At 37.6% G+C, this 19649-nt stretch overlaps 2 protein-coding genes across 3 annotated transcripts; one reads left to right on the top strand and one right to left on the bottom strand.

The window, feature by feature from the left end:
* Window positions 1-435: 435 nt before the first annotated feature.
* LOC121406504 lies at window positions 436-4242 on the bottom strand. Its single transcript, XM_041597513.1, has 4 exons — window positions 3814-4242; window positions 2215-2433; window positions 1376-1751; window positions 436-1232 (listed from the first exon to the last, which is right to left on the bottom strand). Exons 1-4 carry the CDS (start codon window positions 4232-4234, stop codon window positions 716-718), a joined length of 1533 nt encoding a protein of 510 aa, XP_041453447.1. The 5' UTR covers window positions 4235-4242; the 3' UTR covers window positions 436-715.
* Window positions 4243-8576: 4334 nt separating this feature from the next.
* Window positions 8577-18643, top strand: LOC121420142 (sugar transporter SWEET1-like). 2 transcript variants are annotated; one of them, XM_041614688.1, is made up of 7 exons: window positions 8577-8683; window positions 12978-13129; window positions 13419-13496; window positions 15032-15155; window positions 16111-16269; window positions 16814-16933; window positions 17848-18643. In XM_041614688.1, the coding sequence occupies exons 2-7, from the start codon at window positions 13062-13064 to the stop codon at window positions 17956-17958; spliced, it is 660 nt and encodes a 219-aa protein (XP_041470622.1). In that variant the 5' UTR covers window positions 8577-8683; window positions 12978-13061; the 3' UTR covers window positions 17959-18643. The 2 variants fall into 2 exon arrangements, with proteins under 2 accessions (XP_041470622.1, XP_041470615.1); XM_041614681.1 differs by having other exon boundaries at window positions 16108-16269.
* The last annotated feature ends 1006 nt before the right edge of the window (window positions 18644-19649 follow it).

Here is a 19649-nt window from a genome sequence, read left to right as displayed (position 1 = left end):
CGCTCGCTCTCATATTGACACCTACTGCCATTCACTACTTTATATACCGACAAACCCTTTACAATATAGCCGTCGAAAACAGAATCTTGATAAGCCTTGAACAGAGAGATGGAAGTATTAGTGTACACATTTACAGGAAATACCTACGTATACATTGCAAGTGATGTGATAACTACACACCACTTGAAATAATTTTTTTAACACCATCTTGTCTTCAAACTACTTAAAATTAGTTCACGCTTCGCTCTTTTGCATACTGATATTGACTGTAATTCATCACTTTATATCACAACAATTATTCATTGCAATGCAGTCATCAAGAAAAACATCATTGCAGGCCTCTAAACTGGATGATGATAGCATTATCTACGCGGTCGTTTACCCCGGCCGTATACATATCCATTGGTGAGGGCGGGGGTGTCCCCAAAATTTTGACTTTTAAGGTGAATATGTTGATATTATCCCCCAACTGCTCTGACCGGATTTACGCCAGTGGTATTTTTTGTTTAGATTATTGGAGAAAGTGAGCCCACGTGCAGCAGTATTTTGCCTTCTTGAAAAAAAAAAATGCGAACATAGGAGAATGGTTTGGCTTAATTATCACTTGTAGTTTAGTCAATTAACAGTCGTTTTTATATCGAAATTAAAATTTTTACTAGCTTTCCCCCTCCCCCAAAAAATATAACAAAAAATCCTATTTTTTTTCTCTGATATTTTAGGGATTTGGCGTATTTAAGCCGATTTCAGACGTGCCGAGGAAATCATAATATTTCCAGTCTTGTGATCCAATCTTCATGCCATAATACCAAATAGCCAATGTTAGGAGGGTATTGAAATTGCCCGCGCCCCCGCAGCAATCCCCAAAGCACTTTAAATCTTCCAAATGTCGTATCATGCCATCTATGCATAAATCATATTCTGACTGGCGCAGCGACGACAAGGCGCGTCGAAAATGGCGCCAGAGATGAGCGAGGTTAATGCCTCGAAGTGCCAGCAGAGGAAGGATAAAAACCACGATCTTCTCCGAAAATATGTGTGCATTCATCACATTGATTGTGATGGATTCTTGTGTTGTTTGGGCGTTGTGCAAGGCTTGGTAATTCCAGCTCAGGTGTACAGCGAGCCCGAGAGTTGCGAGGTTGACCGTGAACAACATCCAGTAATGAATGACGTAGTTGAAGATTTGGAAGTCGCGATAGGTTTCGGATAGACGCCCTCGGCAAAAATCCAACCTACATTAATGAAAAGAACAAAAAAAAATGCACAAGTGATAGATCGGGTCTCGCAAGTACACCGGTGTCTGTTTCGCGATTACAATTCTACACACCTAGGTCTAGAACAAAATGAAAAAGATAATTACAAAAATGATTCATACCTTTTCTTATGTTTGACGATAAAAGCGAGGTCGACCTCCATTTCGTTTTCAAATGATCTCCTCATGAGGAACAGAAAGGCACAGAAAGCGACAAAAACGAGGAATAAGAAAGACACGAGCGTCGATTGGAATTCCCAGAGTCCATGACGGTGTTCGACGAGGGAACCGAGTGCGATCTTGAAGGCGGCATCGATCATGATCCATACACCGCCAGCAACAATGAACCAGGTGCCGTCTGGTGATCGACCACGACTTCGTGTGGATGCATTGGACAGATACTGGAGTCTGCGCATGACGAAGTCCTGATGGAGGATCGTTGGCCAACTCCGTAGTTGGGGCTTGAACTCATTCGTGGATGGGGAAGGACACCGATTACCTTTCATATCAAGAGCAAAATCCAACGCTTAAATTATTAAAGTATTATAATCTTAATTATCATTGTTTGTATTCTCTTCCCTCTAAGGAGATCTTCAGAGTCAATACGACTTGAACTCTTCAATGGATATGATAGACGTATTAAACATTATAATGTGAATTCCTTTTTTTTTTTTTTATCTATGTCGGGGTTTAGTTTTTTTGCAACAGTTGATCAACAGTCTTCCATGATGATGATGATTGATGATGATGATGATTTTGATGATGACTACGACGACGACAATGATGATAAATTTTAACATCAGCAAAATATCTCATCATCTATTAAGAAAAAACAAAGTCTACATTGGCAAACTGGATATATGGCCTACTTGTAGTCCTATTATGATTACAATATTTCTGGTCAACACACACAATCATGTATGTGTTTATTGAAAAAAAAATAGCGGAATATCAAGACTTACCATTGAAAAGATTTACAAGGTGCGAATAGAAGCAAATGAGGGGAACGGATCCTATAATACCAAGGAATGAGAAATACGACGTCAGGTGCATGATCTGGTCTTTCTTGCCGAAATACTTCGTAATATTGATCCAAGCAAGATATAAAGTGGCCGCCGTTAGGATTGTCATGGTAAAAAATGAGATGAGACTTCCAATGTAACGGTGCCTGGGACCATGACCTGAAAGTTTAAGAAGTAATTTGACGGGTCACAAAATCATTTGATTTATTTATGTATTGTAAAAAAAAGGATGAGCAACAGTAGAGACTAAATGGTTCAATTTACATAAACTGTTCTGGCAAGAATAAAATGTGTATAATGTTCTTGCAAAAAAATATAATAAGCTATGTGTGGCGAAAATGACATAAGGAATAAATATTGCTTATAGCCATGAACTGAAAGGAGGGGTATGAGCCGTTTATAAATTGCCCAAACAGACATTTTGTGAAACAATTTTGCAGAAGCATCCATGTGCAAGAGATTGTTATTTGCAATCGAATTATGAAATGCCCTATAATGACCTCGATGGCATAATTATGTTCTTGTGGGTTTATCTCTTGACTCGCTTTCCAGAATGGATCACCGAAAAATGCTACTATTACAGTCCCGGATTACAGTTAATATGATATATTGAAATTTCTCATTCCATTATTAAGGACCTAAATAATGACATGATTGAGGTGTGAGATTAATGAACCATAGAAAGAGTTGACGTCCAGATTATAGGGGGGAGGGGGCGGTGATTGGGGTCCATTCCCTCGCAAAGTTTCCCCCACGGAGAAAAATAAAATAAAGATAAAAAAATAAAGAACAAAGAGAAGGAGTAAGATCAATTAGTTGTGAAATATATCAAAAGCTATCACAAAATTAGATTTTCATTTTTTAAAAACACACCATATGTAGTGCTATTCGCTCATTTCGCCACTGAGCTGAGAATTAATGCAATATTGCGAGGATAGGAAATATTTTCTTTGGAGACGTGTGGGCATGTATTAAAATAATAAAATGATCAAATAAGATGATAAAAACGATTTCATTTTATCATTATTCGACTATACGAGAGTTTACTCAAAGCTTGCGTGATGGGGACAATGTTCAGATTTTAAAAATGATCATGGCAGTGATATGGTGAGACTGAACATACGATGATAGTGGTTGTGGTGCTAGGATGGTGACGATGTCGTTGGCTGCCATGATTCTGAATATTTGTGCTGTTGGTGGTGACGATGGCAAAATCAGGGGGGAAAAATCAACATGATAATGATTTTACTTATAATGTTTTTGGGAGAAGGCTATGATGAGGATCAATTGCTGGTAGGATAGGGGTTGGGTGTCCGGACGCTTTAAAATGTTGAAAAACCTTTTTTTTTGCTTTGGATTGCACAAAAATATAAATTCAATAGCACTAGGTCTAGATGTAATTTATTTTAATTATGTTCTTTACAATATTGCCTAAGAATATGTACTACAAAATGATGAAACTTTGTTAACATTTTAAATGGCCGTTTTACAATCGATTGTCCGGACACACAACAATTGGATATACCACGGCACGCTTACCTGTTTCACTTGTCGGAAGAGGCCTGGCATCGCCGTCCCAAGCCAAACTCTTACAAACTTCACATTCCACAGAGCGTGATGATCGTTGCGCTCTGCCTCCGATTTCTTGGTCATTGGTACACTGAGAACTCGCTCGTTCTCGACCGCGACCATGGACTCGAGTAGGCAAAGGCGAGCCGTTGCAACCATGGATTTCGAAAGGTGAGACAAAATCTTCGTCGAAAACGTTGGGTACTCTACCGTCATCGTGCGAATTCCTGCTTGCGTCGTCGTCATCGTAATCGTCCAGCCCACCTCCTCGAACTTCCCACATCACGCATTGGTCGCATTTCTTCTTAATTGTAATGGGGCGGGGGTAAAAAATACCCAACAACTGGAGGCTGGTCTCGATCAAACGGGTCCATTTCGTTATTGCACTCATGTTAACTTTTCGCGATATTCCTGTGCACAGCGTTACAACCACAACGTTAACCATGTAACATTGTGGGTTTGTTTCCATGCAGTGATACGATCCGGTCAGTTCTTCTCGGTTTATTAATAGAATGTCCTCCCGTGCATGTCATAAATTTGACTCCAGCATCAGCCACTGTTGCATTTTATGGATATAGAGTATACAGCCTAATATATGATAGAAACCATTAATTACTACTTATAAAGATAATGACCGAAACTGTAAAGGCATTACTCTATATATTCGTAAGTTCCATATTCATTATTGTCATTGGCGTAAAGTGAATCCGGTCCTAGGCGTGGCGGGAAGCGAGGGGGGGGGGGTTAGCCATAATAATAATGAGCTAAAAATCCATATTTAGGGGCCCGGGCACTTCCACATCAAGGGCTAAAACGGACGCGGGGTACAAAAAACGTAATAATATTACTATTGATACCCTTGGTAATGTCAAGAATGTCCTATCACGATTTTTCTTTCCCAATGGCCGTTTAAATGGTTTTGTTGTGACTATTGAATTATAATGTGGCTGAACATGCGATGTCCCTATCAACCGCGTAGCCAAGATTTTATTGGAGGTGCGGTATACCGTGCGAAGCGTGTCAACACTTACGGATGGCGCGAAGCGTGCTCCCGGGGGGGGGGGGGGGGTGCAGGGAGGGGGTAATTTCCCTCTCCCGCAAAAAGCGCGAAGTTTTTGATATCTCATCAAATTTAAATCAAATAAAGACGTCTCTTGTGTCTGTATTACCCTTATCAACTCGAATTCAATGGACTTGCTGTGATAAAAACAAAACCTGTTTTCAAAAGAAAAGATGAGCGCCCCAAAATGGGAAAAGATTGAGGAATTCAAAATAATTCTTCTTACCGCTCGATGAAAGCTTAGACATTCTATTAAAAAATGAGAACAGGGGTGGTATAAAATTGCTACCTTATGTCACATCAGATTTGATTGCAAAAAACTTTAGCCACATTAGATTTCTTTTAACTCGCAAAACAGACTAGATGCGGGTATGCAGGAAGGATATTTCTTCCCACGAATGGTGTTGAAGCTCTGAATTTTAAAATTTCTCTGAAACGTTCTCCTGCTCTAATTGATAATTCTTAAAGGTCAAGTCCATTCCAGAAAATGTTGATTAAGAAAAATCACACACACAAACAGTGAAAATTTCATCAAAATTGGATGTAAAATAAAAAAAGGAATAGCATTTTGAAGTTTCGCTTGGTTTTCACAAAACGGTGATATGCACAACTTTTTGACATGCAAATGGGTCAGTCGATGATGTTCATCACTTACTATTTCTTTTTTTTTTCATGTTTGTTTACATATTTTACCATAAGGACAAACTTGACTGAACCATATAGTATTAAACAATGCAAATTCCACATGTTCTGGGAGGAATTAATTAGGACAAAATTAGAATATTTCATATTACATAATAAAATACAAAATAAATAGTGAGTGAATGACCTCATCAGTCTCCTCATTTGGATACCGACCAGGGTGTGCATAATAATACTGTTTAGTGAAATTAAGCGACAATTTAAATTGTTATAAATTTCTTATTGTACATCCAATATTGATGAAATTTTCAATGTTATACTTGCTGGATTTTTCTCTTTTTATTCAAATTAACCTTTTCTTGTGGTGGACTTAGTAAGAAGAAAAATATAGCTCAAAATGTGAAAGGGATGATGTGTATGAGAGACTTTTCCTTTCCCATTCATGCATGTCAGTGCAATAGAAATATATATATCGATCAGTTTTAGAAAGTCATTTTGAAATATTTACAAGCAAAGTTTCATCAATTTTTAGTACAAAACGTTAGCAAATATTATAGAGAACAAAATAGAAGATGATTAAAACCATTGAATCAATTATTTTATAGTGTAATCCATAGACAAAAAAGAAGGCTTCAAAAATATTAAGTGTCCGCACATCCGACCCCCATTCTACAGTGCGTATCAAAAAAAGTTTACACTTAGAAAAAATCCTGTGAAACTATAATTTTGTAATATCTTGAAGATTTTTTCACATTTTAACATTGGTACAGGTTCATTTAAGCAAATGACGACAAAACTGTCGAAAAATATTTCCGCTTGAGTATTAAAGCACCACTTACTTTTGAAAATTTTGTGAAAATGATTTGCGCAGAACTTTGAAACTAGTTATGCAAATAAAAGTAGACCTTAATCATGAAGAAAACGTGTAATTTAGCTAGTAAAACTGATTTGAAGATATCTTTTACCTTTTTAAACTTGTTTCCTTGCCCAAAACACTTCGGAGAGTGCCCCACCCTACTCCCCCACACACCGAGGCTATCGAGATGTTATTTGCTTTACAGTGATATGTGATTTACATGAAATGGCTTATGCATTGTTCACTCAGAGCCGAGTTGCATGTACGAGTTTGTTCGAGTTGTGGCGAGTTGATTTTTTGGGGGGCTCTACTCGCGGTAACTCTTCATTCAACTCTTGATAACTCTCCGTTACTCGCAGCAACTCGGCACAGCTTTTTACAACTCTTGGCAGCTCGACGCAACTCGAGTGATGTCGCAGTAAGCTCGTGCAATTTTTAAAAAATTCAAAATTTTGTCAAGCTCTCGAGAACTCTTGAAAGACTCGATCAAACTCGGAACAACTCGAAGTAGACTCGCTAAACTCGTGAGAAACTCTTCGTAAACTCTTGGCAACTCGTGAAAAATCGAACTAGAAATTTGCATAAATTACCATATAATTCCATACACGAGTTCCCGCGATTCTAGTACGACCAGCTGCGAGTTCTGCACGAGCTTGCCGAGTCACTTGGGAGCAACCACGAGGTTTACAAGATCAAGTGGGTCCCTGAACATTTAGGGTCAACGAACTTTGATAATGTTGGGTGTATGTGCAGAATTTTCATCATAACTTTAAAAGTTTATGGATCTAGTTCATGAAACTTGGACATGAGATCAACAATGTATCCGTCAATATCCTGTGTCCGTTTCAGGTCACATGACCAAGATCAGATGTCATTTAAGGTCAAAGAACTTTGCCCGTGTTGGGGGTATTTGTCTAATTGGCATCATCACTTAGAAAGTTTATCGATCTACAGTGCGTATAAAAAAAAGTTTACACTTTGAAAAAATCCTGTAAAATTATATGTTTGTAATATCCTGAAGATTTTTACACCTTTTAACCATGGTACAGATCCATTTAATGAGCAAATGACGATATAAATGTCGAAAAATATTTCCGCTTGAGTGAGCACCACTTATTTTTGAAAAGTTGGTGAAAAATGATTTGCGCAGAACTTGAAAATAAATTGTTGTGCGAATAAAAGTAGACCTTAATCATGAAGAATACATGGAATTTAGCTAGTAAAATTGATTTGATGATATCTTTTACCCTTTTTAAATTATTCCCTTGCCCAAAACACTTCGAAGAGTACATTGCGCCCCACCACACTCCCCCACACACCGAGGCCATCGTGACGATACACTGAGCTGTGATTTACATAAAATGGCTTAGGCTTCATTTTCATTTTGTTAATCATTTTAAAGCTTGGGAAAAGTGTGGAGAAACAAGTATTAAATGAAAAATGAAATGTAAACCCACTTTAAATGATAAAACTTAGTGAAAAATGCTGGAGATGTCTGATATAAACTTTTGTTCCGATTCAGTTATGTCCTCAGATCCAGCTGGCATAAAAAAGGGTAAAAGTTGTGCTTACTAGGTGTTGAAATGGCAAATTGTTACAAAATGCTTGAATGTATCCGTTTTATTTCAATTGACTAGCATTTCTGCGCAAACAGATTTCTGCGAGCTTTACAAAAATGGACAGTGCTCACTCAAAAGTAACATTTTGTCAAAACTTCTAGTTCTACTTCCATTCGATAGATGAGACGCAAACCAATATTATGTGAAAAATTACCTCATGTTGTATATTTTTGAATTCCCAGCTCTTTTTCAAAGTGTAAACTTTTTTGATACGCACTGTATATATAGATAGATATAGATAGATAGATATACACATATACACAAAACAAGTTTATAATGATGAAAGGCTTGTTCGAGTTTTGTTGCAATCAATCGCATCATCTAAGCTCAGATATCAACGATCGGTAGTGTTTATTTTTTTTAATTTTTATTTTTTTAAACAAGTGCACACCTACTTACCAATAAAGCATATAGCATTTCCATTTATTTGAAAGCAGGATAAAAGAGCATTGTAGATTAAATTCCTTGCTCACGGGCATAGGTGCCGCGGCCGGGGATCGAACCCCGGACTTTCCATGTATTGCCATGCGCCTTAGACCACTCGGCCACGGCACCTCCATGGTTTATGACGTGACGTGGCGATCGCGAACAATAATTGATGACGTGAATGGATCAGCTGCTGAGCTTGAGTAGACGAAGGGATAGACGCGCGTTGTAAATAGGGTAAATATCAGCTTCTGAAACAATTTATACCGATGTTATTTTTATTCAATTTAGTGAGCATAATAGCACAATGATTTTGATTTGTTCAGGAATGTTTTCTTGTATGTTAATGATATTAAAATTGGAGGTCCAGGTCCGTGACCAATAAATATATTTTTATTTCTATCCAGTCCCACGTGCTGCAAAATTTGTTATTGTTAATTGTATTTGTGGCAGTAATTGTCAGTGCCAATATTGAATCCTGATATTACCGAAAACTTTCATAAACTCAATGATATCAAACTTAATATAACTTGCATGTGAAATATTTGGTCACTTGAAAGTAAGTAGTTACCAAAGTCCAAACCCACCCATGGGTTCATATCGTCTCGCGAGCGAAGGATTATCAGTCATACGCACGCGACACACAACTACACTTCAAAAATACAGTGGGCTTTTGCCCACATAAAATAATATGTATAAATAAATATTCCACATCCTGCTATGACACTTACCGAATCATTTAGATCCTTCCGTGACTTCCCCTTGAAGTTTCTTTCTAAAAATACGTATATTTTCTTGATCTTTAGTGAAGATTTTACGGAGATAGAAATCAGTCAGCGTTGATATCAATTTTCTCCTGAAGAGGGCGCGCGATTTATATTCATATCAAAGACACGACAAGTGAAAGAATAGGCACCTACACTATTTTACACGCATATCGACGCAAGGCATTACGCAAAGTCCGTGAAGTGTCCAATCTTTTCATTGTATAGACTTTGGTATACCGTACACGTATTATTGACGTTCGTCAAAGCTTGTACTGCTGGTTTCTTTCCAGGCACGTATATTATTTTAATTTTTTTTTTTATCAGACATCTTTTTGAATTAATGCAAATGAGTGTTATCATCACCAATAATAATCATTAATTATGTTTTTGAAGGCATTTCATTAATTGGTGCCCATAATTAGTAAATTAATCATGAGGATTGCGCATTCAAAGAATTTAGATACAGTTATAAAATTACCGAGGAGCTGAATCAAGGTTGTGAAATTATTAGCGCCACCAACGGGCTTCCTTGTATTTCCGTGGAAGAGACAAGCGAAGTCACTTTCGAGGCCGAGGTAAGCAAAATGTGCTTTTTTTATCGGATTATTATTTTATTATTATTTTCATATTCAAGAAAACATTGCTACTTACCGGCAAGAGCCCCGGTGCGTAGCGAGAAGGAGCTTCGGCAAATATTACTTCAGCAATGAAGCGATGTTTGCCGACTACTTCGAAATCCAGGGTCAAACACGGTCTATTGTACGAGGTTAGTACATACTAACCTCGTACAATGTGTGAGTGGTCCAAACCACTGTAGGAACAGTTTGAAAATTTACAATGTCACTGATCAAGCTGATCAGCATTTCATTTGTTTGAACAAAAAAAGACTTAAATTAAAAATCAATGTGTAATTTGCCCTTTTTCATCATCTATCGGCATTATCCTGGTTTAAGTCACCAATCCATTTATTTCGTCAGGGCTGGTGACTTCTTTCCACTCCCATTCCTACGAACGACTTTGTACATGGTGAGTGCACACTGCACCGACACCACTCATTCAATAAACAAGGTTATATTAGAGAGATTTCGATTGTCTGCGACTGCAACGTATTCCTAGTTCACCGGAAGTGGTGACACCGCTCGTTCAGTATCACGTTCGTACATTGATGAAAACAGTTTCGATTTAAGTCGACGTACCCGTACCACGCCACAGCATATACCAGCGTGATAGCGAGCGGGCCGTGGGCCGATGCTTGGCCGGAGAATCAGGCGTAGCATCACGCTACGAACCAGTGGGGGCGACTGTGGGTGCAACATTTGCACTCTTGCGCAAAAAGCAGAAAAACACGGTTGTTTGGAAATAAAACATCAATTACCTATCGGATATATGTAGTGTCTGAAAACAGGACACACTAAATGTAATGGAAAAGCTGGTAACAAGCAGTAATTTGCAGTTTACCAGCCCTGCTGAATCAACGAAACTCGAGTGTTGATGCGGCTTCATTTTTGCCAAGCTGGGATGACGTCATCATGTACGAACTAGCGCTCGTTCGAGCACTATGACACCGAACGTCAAAACCCTCAAATACGAGTCACAGATTTGGTCAGTGGACGAGAAGGCTCGTCACAGATTACTTCGCGCATGCGCAGTGCTCCCAAAATTCCTTAATCTCGTACGTCCACATGGCACGTCACAGAAAACGAAAGGTCTCAATTATAACCTTGTTCTCAGTTATATCTCCATGTGTGGCAAAATAATGGTGGCAATGTTTGTCTGAATTTCTCTTTTTATATGGGACAAATGCTTGATTTTCTTACACTGTCAGTTTTCATTACAGGCATTCATCATATAACTTGGCTCTTATGTAAATTTAATTCTTGAAATTATTTTTTTCTTAATTAAATATAGAGATTGAAAAATGAAAATTTTCTTGCCATATTACTTTCCACCAATAGAGGGCGTACACAAAAAATATGCAAAAAATTCAAGTTTTTGAGCGCTCTAGTGAACACAAAAATTATTCTTAAGTTACTTATGAAAAATAAATTGCAACTGTACGGAAATCAGTAATTTTGGTCACAAAAGAGATATTTTAATGATTTTTCAAAGTGTGTGCTATGTACAGCATTGGCATACCATAGTCCTACCTGTAGATTCCCCACAGGCAGGATGGTTGCAGTGAACAAGTGACCGACACACCACATAACCTGGACAGCTGGCAGCTGTCTGTTTCGAGGAGTTTTTTATTTTTTAATTTCTCCTCGTACACAGAGGGCTCGCTATCATGCAGCCACCATTAGGGGACTTACAATGCAAAATCCCCCGTAGGGGCTCTTCAATTTTTGTCTTTAATGAATCAAACTTTTGAAAATGAATGTAACCGAAATGCAAATTAATATTCCCTCTTGGCATTAATTGCCAAAAAATGGGGAAAAAAATCATCGGCTGTCGCGCAACTTCACTTCTCTGTTTTATACGAACTTAGTACATAAACATATGGCCATTGAGTCCCCTGTACATATTGCGCTAGAACTTCGGTCTCTGTATTTGGTGAGTGAAGCCAGCGGAGTTCAGCTGAACAATCAAGTTTCACACTGTGCTTTTCCTGGTGAACTTCGCTGGCGAAGTTCTCTGGCAAAGGGGAAAGTGTCCAGTATGAAAGGTACACTGGAGAACTTCGCTGGCAAACTTCTCCACCTCGAGAGGTGGAGAACTTCCCTGGCGAAGATCACCGGTGAAACGGGCAGTATGAAAGCTAACATGAGAACTTCTCTTTAATGATGTCAGACTCCGAGGTCATTTTTTTCTCCCCGAAATCCCCTGAACTGAGATTCCGCGCTTGCTACTTCCGTGGCTAAACATAGAAGGCCATGCTTTATGAGCGATTCGATAATACCATCGAGTTAAATACCCTCGAACGTACAGTTTGTTTTTTTCACTGACGATATCAATTATAAAAGCGTCATTTTACATGCTGAAAATGTGCTTAAAATATAAAAATACTTTGATTCTTTTTTTTTTTGCTTATAATATTCCTAAAATGTGTTGTATGTTAGATTTTTTTACACCTTTTTGTATTTTGGTAAGAAGCAAGGTTTACAGTTTTCTTTTCGTTTGTTCTAATTTTGCATGCACATGCTGAATGAGCTGATCAGCAGAGAAGTGTTTTCCAGCCATCATCTCCAAACTTCAGTGATAAAATTTAAAATTAATTAGGTATCTGCAATTAATAAGGAAAGAGTTTGATTAAAATTGTAATTAAAAAAGCATGCATTTTATTGACACCTGGTCCGTACTGACTTCCGCCCAAGCAAAACACCCGTTGACTTTCGCCGGGGAAGAGATGCCAGTGCGAAAGAGTACATTTTTTTCTTTGCCGGGAAGTGAGGAATGCATACTGGAGAAGTTTGCCGGAGAAAAATGAAGAGGCCAGTTTGAAAGGGGTATAAGTAAACAACACTTCGTTCAGGGAAGACAGAAGTTTAGATTATCCTTGAGTAAGTTGCTTGATGTCAATGTTGGACTCAGATATTGGTTGCCTCTCACTTAATGCTGCACCTCAGAATTTTTGTGAAAGAGAGAAATGCAAGGTGCATGTGTGCGTCATCCCAGAATGTCATTGGGAAACTTGGCTGTTAATTTTTGTTGGTTCGAACATGACAAACATCCCCAACTGACTGGCCGATAGCCTGCAAAGAATCATTGAAAATTTTAAGAGAATTTTATAGAAATATGTTGTTTTTTCAAAATCTATTTATCCATAGATCGTGAGTGGCATCAAGATCCAGAAAGATTTAAGTTGGACCATTGATGGAGAAATCATCCTTTTTAAAGAAGGATAATGCATCATGGATTTTCAATCTGCACTGTCTTTATCTGCAACCATTTCTACCATTGGTCTGTTTTTGACTGGCATGTAAGTATGATGTCCTCGGCATGGGAGTGTTCCATAACATTGGGACTACATTTGTACCTGCAAAGTTTTACACTGTGAAGTGCAATTTTAACTTCAACGAACTGAACATTGATGGAATTAATAAATAAATGATAAAGTTCAGTTATCCACTTTAAAGTAAATTTTTCAATAGAAGTTATCAGTGGGCAGCTGTAAGTATGGATAAGTTCATGTAAATACAAACATTAATCATTTGATGTTGTATTTGGGCAAAATGAAACTTACCATTTCATTTTCTTTTTTCTTGTAGACAAATTTGCATGAAGATCAGATCACAGGGTAATACCAAGAACATCTCCATTTTTCCATTCATCGCAGGTATCATAAAGTAAGTGTACTCTATAATGACCTCATGCATAGCTTTTATCTTAAAGGGTCAGGGGTTCAAATCTCACCCAGCATTAATGTTCTTTGGCAAGGCGCTTATCCACATTTGTCACTCTCAACCCAGGTGTTAAATGGGTATCTGGTTTGATGTGAACGTCAATGTGATTAAATTGGCATGTGTGCACTGATAAATGGTTGCCTGGCCAGGATAGTCCCCAGGGAGTGGAGAAAGTGTACTTTGTGTGGAATAGTGATTGATCCTTTGACTGGGGGAATGATAATAATTATAGTGTTGTAAAGCTCTTACAACCACAAGTATGAAGTGCTTTATAAATCTAATAACTGTTACTATTGTTACTATAGGCATGATGATATAGGTAGGGGAAGGCGGGGTAAGTTGAGCATAGGGGCAAGTTGAGCCACCAGCCCCAGGCCAATAATGAATGAGTCAGACATTGTGGTGGTGTCATGTATTGATGACCCATAGCATAACCCTTAACCCCACCACATTGTTTTCAACTTTGAAACAAAAAGTAGTTTTTTAGAGGGAAAAATATGAATTTCAGCCAAAAAAGTAAAAAAGAGTGTGAAATAGATAAGTGCTTTATAAACACACATGTCTTTAAATATAATAAAGACATGATAACAACATTATTAGTCCAGGTATGGATCTTCATTCTTGTCATAGTCTTTTATATGATGGATGCATAATTAATGTGTGGATACAAAATTATCGCACTAAGTTCGGACTGGGGTAAGTTGTGCCAAACAGCATGGGGCAAGTTGAGCCATGGTAATTCCTATGGTAATGTATCTTCAAAAACAAACAAACCATAAAAATCGATTGAAATGCTGGCTGAAAGGAACAAATTTACATGACTGCTCTTTTCCTTTTAAAGGATGTTAGTATTTATAGGGAATTAGCAAGTGAAAAGACTTTAAACAAAAAATTGACATGCTGGTTCTCCCCTCATACATTTTGTACATAGTTTTTGTGGCTCAACTTACCCCAGAAGGTGGCTCAAACTTACCCCATATATGGGGCAAGTTGAGCCATTTGACATCGTTTTTTTTAAAGGTCACGATGACTTTCAGTGTGGGGATAGAAAGTTATATATAGGTGGAAAATATTTCAGAAGAATTAAATTTCAAGGCAAGGTACTTATTTCAACAAGATTATTAATCATATCAATTCTAACATGCAAAAAGCAAAAACTGTCACAACTTACCCCGCCTTCCCCTATACATGTATAGATGAACTATGCTTTAAGAGGAGGCCTACTCGGCCCTGAAGTTGGATCTAATATAAGGAAAAGAAAATTATCAGTGAAAATTTCCCCTAAATCTGTGAAAAGATCTGAGATTTTATAAAAAGTGCATTTCGGAATGAATAATTTCTAGATACATGTACCGTATATTGGGCTACACACATTCCTATGAATTTTATTTATATTAATGTTTGTCTTTTTGGTTTTGTTTTTCAAGCAGGGACATTTTTAGTATAAACGTCTTTTCTTTTTTTTTTTGGCCCTCCAGCACAGTGTTATGGACCAAGTATGGTGTACTGATAAAGGATCAGACAGTCATTTTTACCAATGGAGTTGGTATTATTCTTCAAACGGTTTACACACTTGTCTATTACTTAAACACAAATGATAAGGTAAGTGTATTGTTTATCTTAGCACTCTTACCACTATTTCATGCAGCCTGTCAGCACTGACACTGTGCGTGATTCATGTGTACTATTTGGTGTGCATGACTCGCTCATCTTTACGGAGTAAATTCTGGAAATCTATTGGCCTAGGAAGGTTGAGATCTTTCCTCCTTCATGATTGGCTCTCAAACACCACAGGTTTTACATGTAATTGCATGCCATTCATACTTTCATGCAGCTTTGTAATTGGTCTTTGTGTCACAGCTGATTGATTTGATTGTGTTCACACATGTAGATAATAATATTTATATGGACCATTTATATAGCGCAGCTACTATTATGATATACTCTACTGTGCTTAACAATTAGTATAATTTTTATGACCCCGGGTATAGCCGAGTCGCCATATGGGTGCTCCAGCATTCGAGGAATTTCTTTCTACCGGTTACCCAGTCACCTCACCTGGGTTGAATGCAGCACAAAGTGGGTAAATTTCTTGCTGAAGGAAAATACGCCATGGTTAGAAATCGAACCCATGTCCCTCAGATTGAAAGACGAGAGTTGCAACCAATAGACCACGATGCCTCCACAGATTTATGCATAGCACCCCTTCCCCCTTCCAGGAAAAAAAAATGTATGTTTGCTTTAACAGAATGGGAAAAAAAACAAGGGACAGTCAGTCTGGCATGGCATATGTTTATGTCTTCTAAAAATGATACAAAAGCTCCTCAAACTTTTCTGTTTTGGATTTCCCACAATAGAATATAATTTGTAAAAAGGAGACACTGTCATTTTTTAGGTCATAAATATTAAAACCTAGGTCGATCAGAACATTTTTTTTCAAGGGGGGGGGTCATATCTGAATGAAGTGGGAGTACAGCAAACAAACTTTCCTCACTTTTTGTCCTATTATAAAAGCAAAAATATTTTCATTTGACTTGTTTTATTTTTGTTGCAGAAGAATGTACATTCCAAGCTCCTATACACAAGCCTGATCTTGTATCCAACACTAGGGGCTGTGAAATTCATGGACATATCAGCAGCAACGGCCATTCACTACATAGGCTTAGCATCCTCATTCGCAACAGTACTCATGTATGCAGCACCTCTTAGTGTAGTGGTAAGTGAACATATTCGTAAACTCTAAAGAGACTTGGAGGCCTTCTTGACATTTTTGCGATTAATCTGTAACATGAAAAGTCTGTGCAACGTTGTTTAGTAAGCCTTGTCTTTCAAGTCTGGCGTAACATCTGAGACCTAATAGTGTCATCAACGAATTCCATTAAAAAAACTCTCACACACACAAAAAAGAAAGAAACATATATGTGAGAAATTGCAAAAACGAGGAAATGATAAAGTGTATTTTCAAACCAATTATTTTAATATTTATTTGGATTTGAAGATTTGTCATGGTAAAGCACTAATATATCTCTGTTTATTACTTTCCATAGCAAGTGGTCACCCAAGTGGCCTGCTTGCTGGGTGATCTTATGCACAGTATTTGACAAATCTTGATTGTTTGTCCCTTTCCTTTTTTAATAGATATTTATGACTTTCCTTTGGTCTGAAAAGTTTGGGAATGATTATTTGTACACTTCAAAGAAATGGGTTGTTCTGTACATTTCATTCAATCGGAAGTAATTTTTTTCCTACTTTTTTTCTAGGCTCAGGTCATCAAAACCAAAAGTACTGAGGCCCTCCCCTTTCCTCTATCATTTGTGGGATTGCTAGTATCGTTGCAGTGGTTCTTGTATGGACGTCTTGTCCAGGACTCATTTATTCAGGTGAGTTTGATCTGAGCAAGTTAAGCGAATAATTCCTAATGTTGGGTCACTAAGCAAGTCCTGTACAGTGAAGGGTGCAAGATCTGACTTGGGGGTTGAAAGACTCCAGGGCCACGTCTTACAAAGAGTTGAGATTGATCTGATCGATCGCAACTATGGACGGCCAGCAACGTCAGCATATAAAATGCAAGTTTGTTCAAAATCTTTTTCTAGATATGAATGTATATCCAAAGATTCATTGATTTCTTGACAATTTGATGTGTTCTCCTTTGTTTACAAAGGACATTTTACAAATATCCTGTAGAAGAAATTATGACACTGATGGATTTCCATAGAGTTACGATTGATTGGATTGATCGTAACTATTTGTGAGACGGGGCCTAGATCTTTGGCAGTGCATGGGTGTGCAAGGAGAGGCAGACCAAGTGTGTTGCATTGTATGGAAGTGATAATAATTACAAGATCACAGTTATTGATCACATTACAAATGTGACATTTCCATAATGATAAGAATAGATAATAGACATAATTCATACAAACAAGTTCAAATATAGATAAGGGATAGATAAACTCTTCGCTCTACCCCTAACTGAGCCATGCAGGATGGGAGGGGGGGGGCATTTGGTTTAACCTAAGCATGATTATTTCCATACGTTGTACTCCAAATCAGAAATGATCTAATTACAGAAAATATGAGGAATATAATTTCACTGGTACAGAATATGACCAAAGCTCCAATGAGAGAATTTGGTAAACGGGTTGTTGATGTGGCCTGTGTATATTTAGTTTTCTCGTATTGCACCTGAGGACGATGGTACAAAGTTCAGCGCACTTTTCATTTGGGATAACCCTAGATGTTGGTTACATGTATTGGCACAATCATCATGATATCGATTTTTTTTTCCTTCTTCTAGATTCCCAACTTCATGGGTCTGCTCCTGGGCGCATTTCAAATGTCTCTCTTTATTCGATATCCTGGCCCCTCTCGGAAATACGACCTCTCGGGACCATCGAGTGTCATTTGAAGGACTCGCTTAGATAGCAATGAAAAGTAAACAGTAACACTCACAGAGGAAACCGGTTTTATCGGCTTTCTCTCTCTGACACCAAGAATCTTGAAGTTTCTATTCCTTGATTCATCCATGTGCAATGACGGTAGAGGTTGCAAAAAGCAGGCGGGGATCGAAGAGACGAATCATGTGTGCTATTGTATTCTCAGCAAAGCATTTAACCTGTTGCCAACTGGAACTGGTTGCAAACTGTACAAGGTCTATGGGAATTACAGAATTCAGTATTCAGCGGGTTAATCTTACTCCATGTGCTTGGTCGCATCCACTTTTGAATTCGGCCAGAGGCAGCTTCATTAGCCCTGTGAGTCATCAGTTAAAGCGCTTGAACATGATAGTGACATTTGATGGGGGGTTGGATGATACCCCCTCCCCTAGAATTTTGAATTTCATACAACCGCATTAGAGAAATAATCATCCTAGAGTGACCAAAAATCTTATAAAATAACCTTGAATGAAATGTACTGTAGTTGCTGTTAAGACAACTTCTAAAAAAACCTGGGTAAGATGGTGTTCATGCTATACTGCGAGTATGTTTAATGTTAAATAAATAAAAAAGAATGTGTCTCTCCCGGCCTCCCTTCTCTCGTTACTAATCATTAGATTTTGCATGGCCATGTGTAAGGGAGACAAACATGAATTACAAGTTGAACAAAATTCAACAAGAAAAATGAGAAAAGAGGGATTATGAGAGCTTGAATAAAAGTCGGGAAGGTCTGAAAATTTGTAAACACTATCTATTTTGGTTATTGGCAGTTTAATTAATATAATGGTGATGTAGGGTATTGACAACTCCCATGTATGTGCTTCAGTACAGATTTACGGAAATGACATCTTTTTTCAAGTTCTAGGCAGAATTTTATATTTTTTTAAAGTGAACCTATTAATTTGTTGTCTATGCTATTATATTTGGTAAGCGTGATAGGGAAGAAAAGACGCTGAGAAACAATCACAAATACTTGACGATAATGCGTAAGCCCAAATTAGAGAGCTATCTTCAGCATCTAGATTGCTATCTACTCACTACATTGCTATTTTGAAATTTTATGTAGCTTTCAATATCTAACTTTAAACAAAAAAAATCTCAGCTTTCTATATTCCTTGTCTCTTTTCTTTCAAATTTACACCACACAGTTTGTCTTACTATTTCTACTTCACAAGTCATTTTACATGTATAGTGAGTGATTGTATTACCTACTGGCCTTGTATTACCGAACGCGCGCATCATATGCGTCAGAAAATAATCAAATACGCTAAAACTTTTGCAACTTCCTTCCAAAGGGAACTTGAATAGAAAAATGATGAAAAATTATCAAAAACACAATTTCGAAGTCTTTATATCCTCAAAACAATAAAATATGGTCAAAATAGCTCATCAGTGACTTTGTTGTTTTCCCATAGAAAACACGTGTTCGGTAAAAAGATACCTTTTTCTTTCAAGTGACCAAAGTATTTCACTTGCGAAGAGGGGTCCGATTGGGAGCTGATGTCGTAAAAATGAAAAACATTTTCTGCATATTTATATTTAGTAGGTATAAGTTTGGTGAATTTTATTGGAATAATGTGTTTGATATGATCAAATTCATGAAAAGTGTTCGGTAATACGATCCACTACCATACAAGTAAAGTTTAATTTCCCTTTAACTAAA

The sequence above is a fragment of the Lytechinus variegatus genome, chromosome 1 (genome assembly GCF_018143015.1).
Source record: "Lytechinus variegatus isolate NC3 chromosome 1, Lvar_3.0, whole genome shotgun sequence".
NCBI classification, from domain to species: domain Eukaryota; kingdom Metazoa; phylum Echinodermata; class Echinoidea; order Temnopleuroida; family Toxopneustidae; genus Lytechinus; species Lytechinus variegatus.
The sequence above is the reverse complement of the archived record's forward strand: the minus strand, read 5'-3'. Positions and strand labels throughout refer to the sequence as shown.

What these genes read in the sequence shown, in the direction of transcription:
- LOC121406504 (XM_041597513.1), bottom strand. Translation starts at nt 4,234, where the DNA reads ATGAGTGCAATAACGAAATGGACCCGTTTGATCGAGACCAGCCTCCAG. An exon ending in TCTTCCGACAAGTGAAACAG is followed by an intron (nt 2,434 to 3,813) that starts GTAAGCGTGCCG and finishes TTAAACTTTCAG; the next exon opens with GTCATGGTCCCAGGCACCGT. An exon ending in CCTTGTAAATCTTTTCAATG is followed by an intron (nt 1,752 to 2,214) that starts GTAAGTCTTGAT and finishes TTGATATGAAAG; the next exon opens with GTAATCGGTGTCCTTCCCCA.
- LOC121420142 (XM_041614681.1), top strand. Translation starts at nt 13,062, where the DNA reads ATGGATTTTCAATCTGCACTGTCTTTATCTGCAACCATTTCTACCATT. An exon ending in TTCATCGCAGGTATCATAAA is followed by an intron (nt 13,497 to 15,031) that starts GTAAGTGTACTC and finishes TTGGCCCTCCAG; the next exon opens with CACAGTGTTATGGACCAAGT. An exon ending in CAGCACCTCTTAGTGTAGTG is followed by an intron (nt 16,270 to 16,813) that starts GTAAGTGAACAT and finishes CTTTTTTTCTAG; the next exon opens with GCTCAGGTCATCAAAACCAA.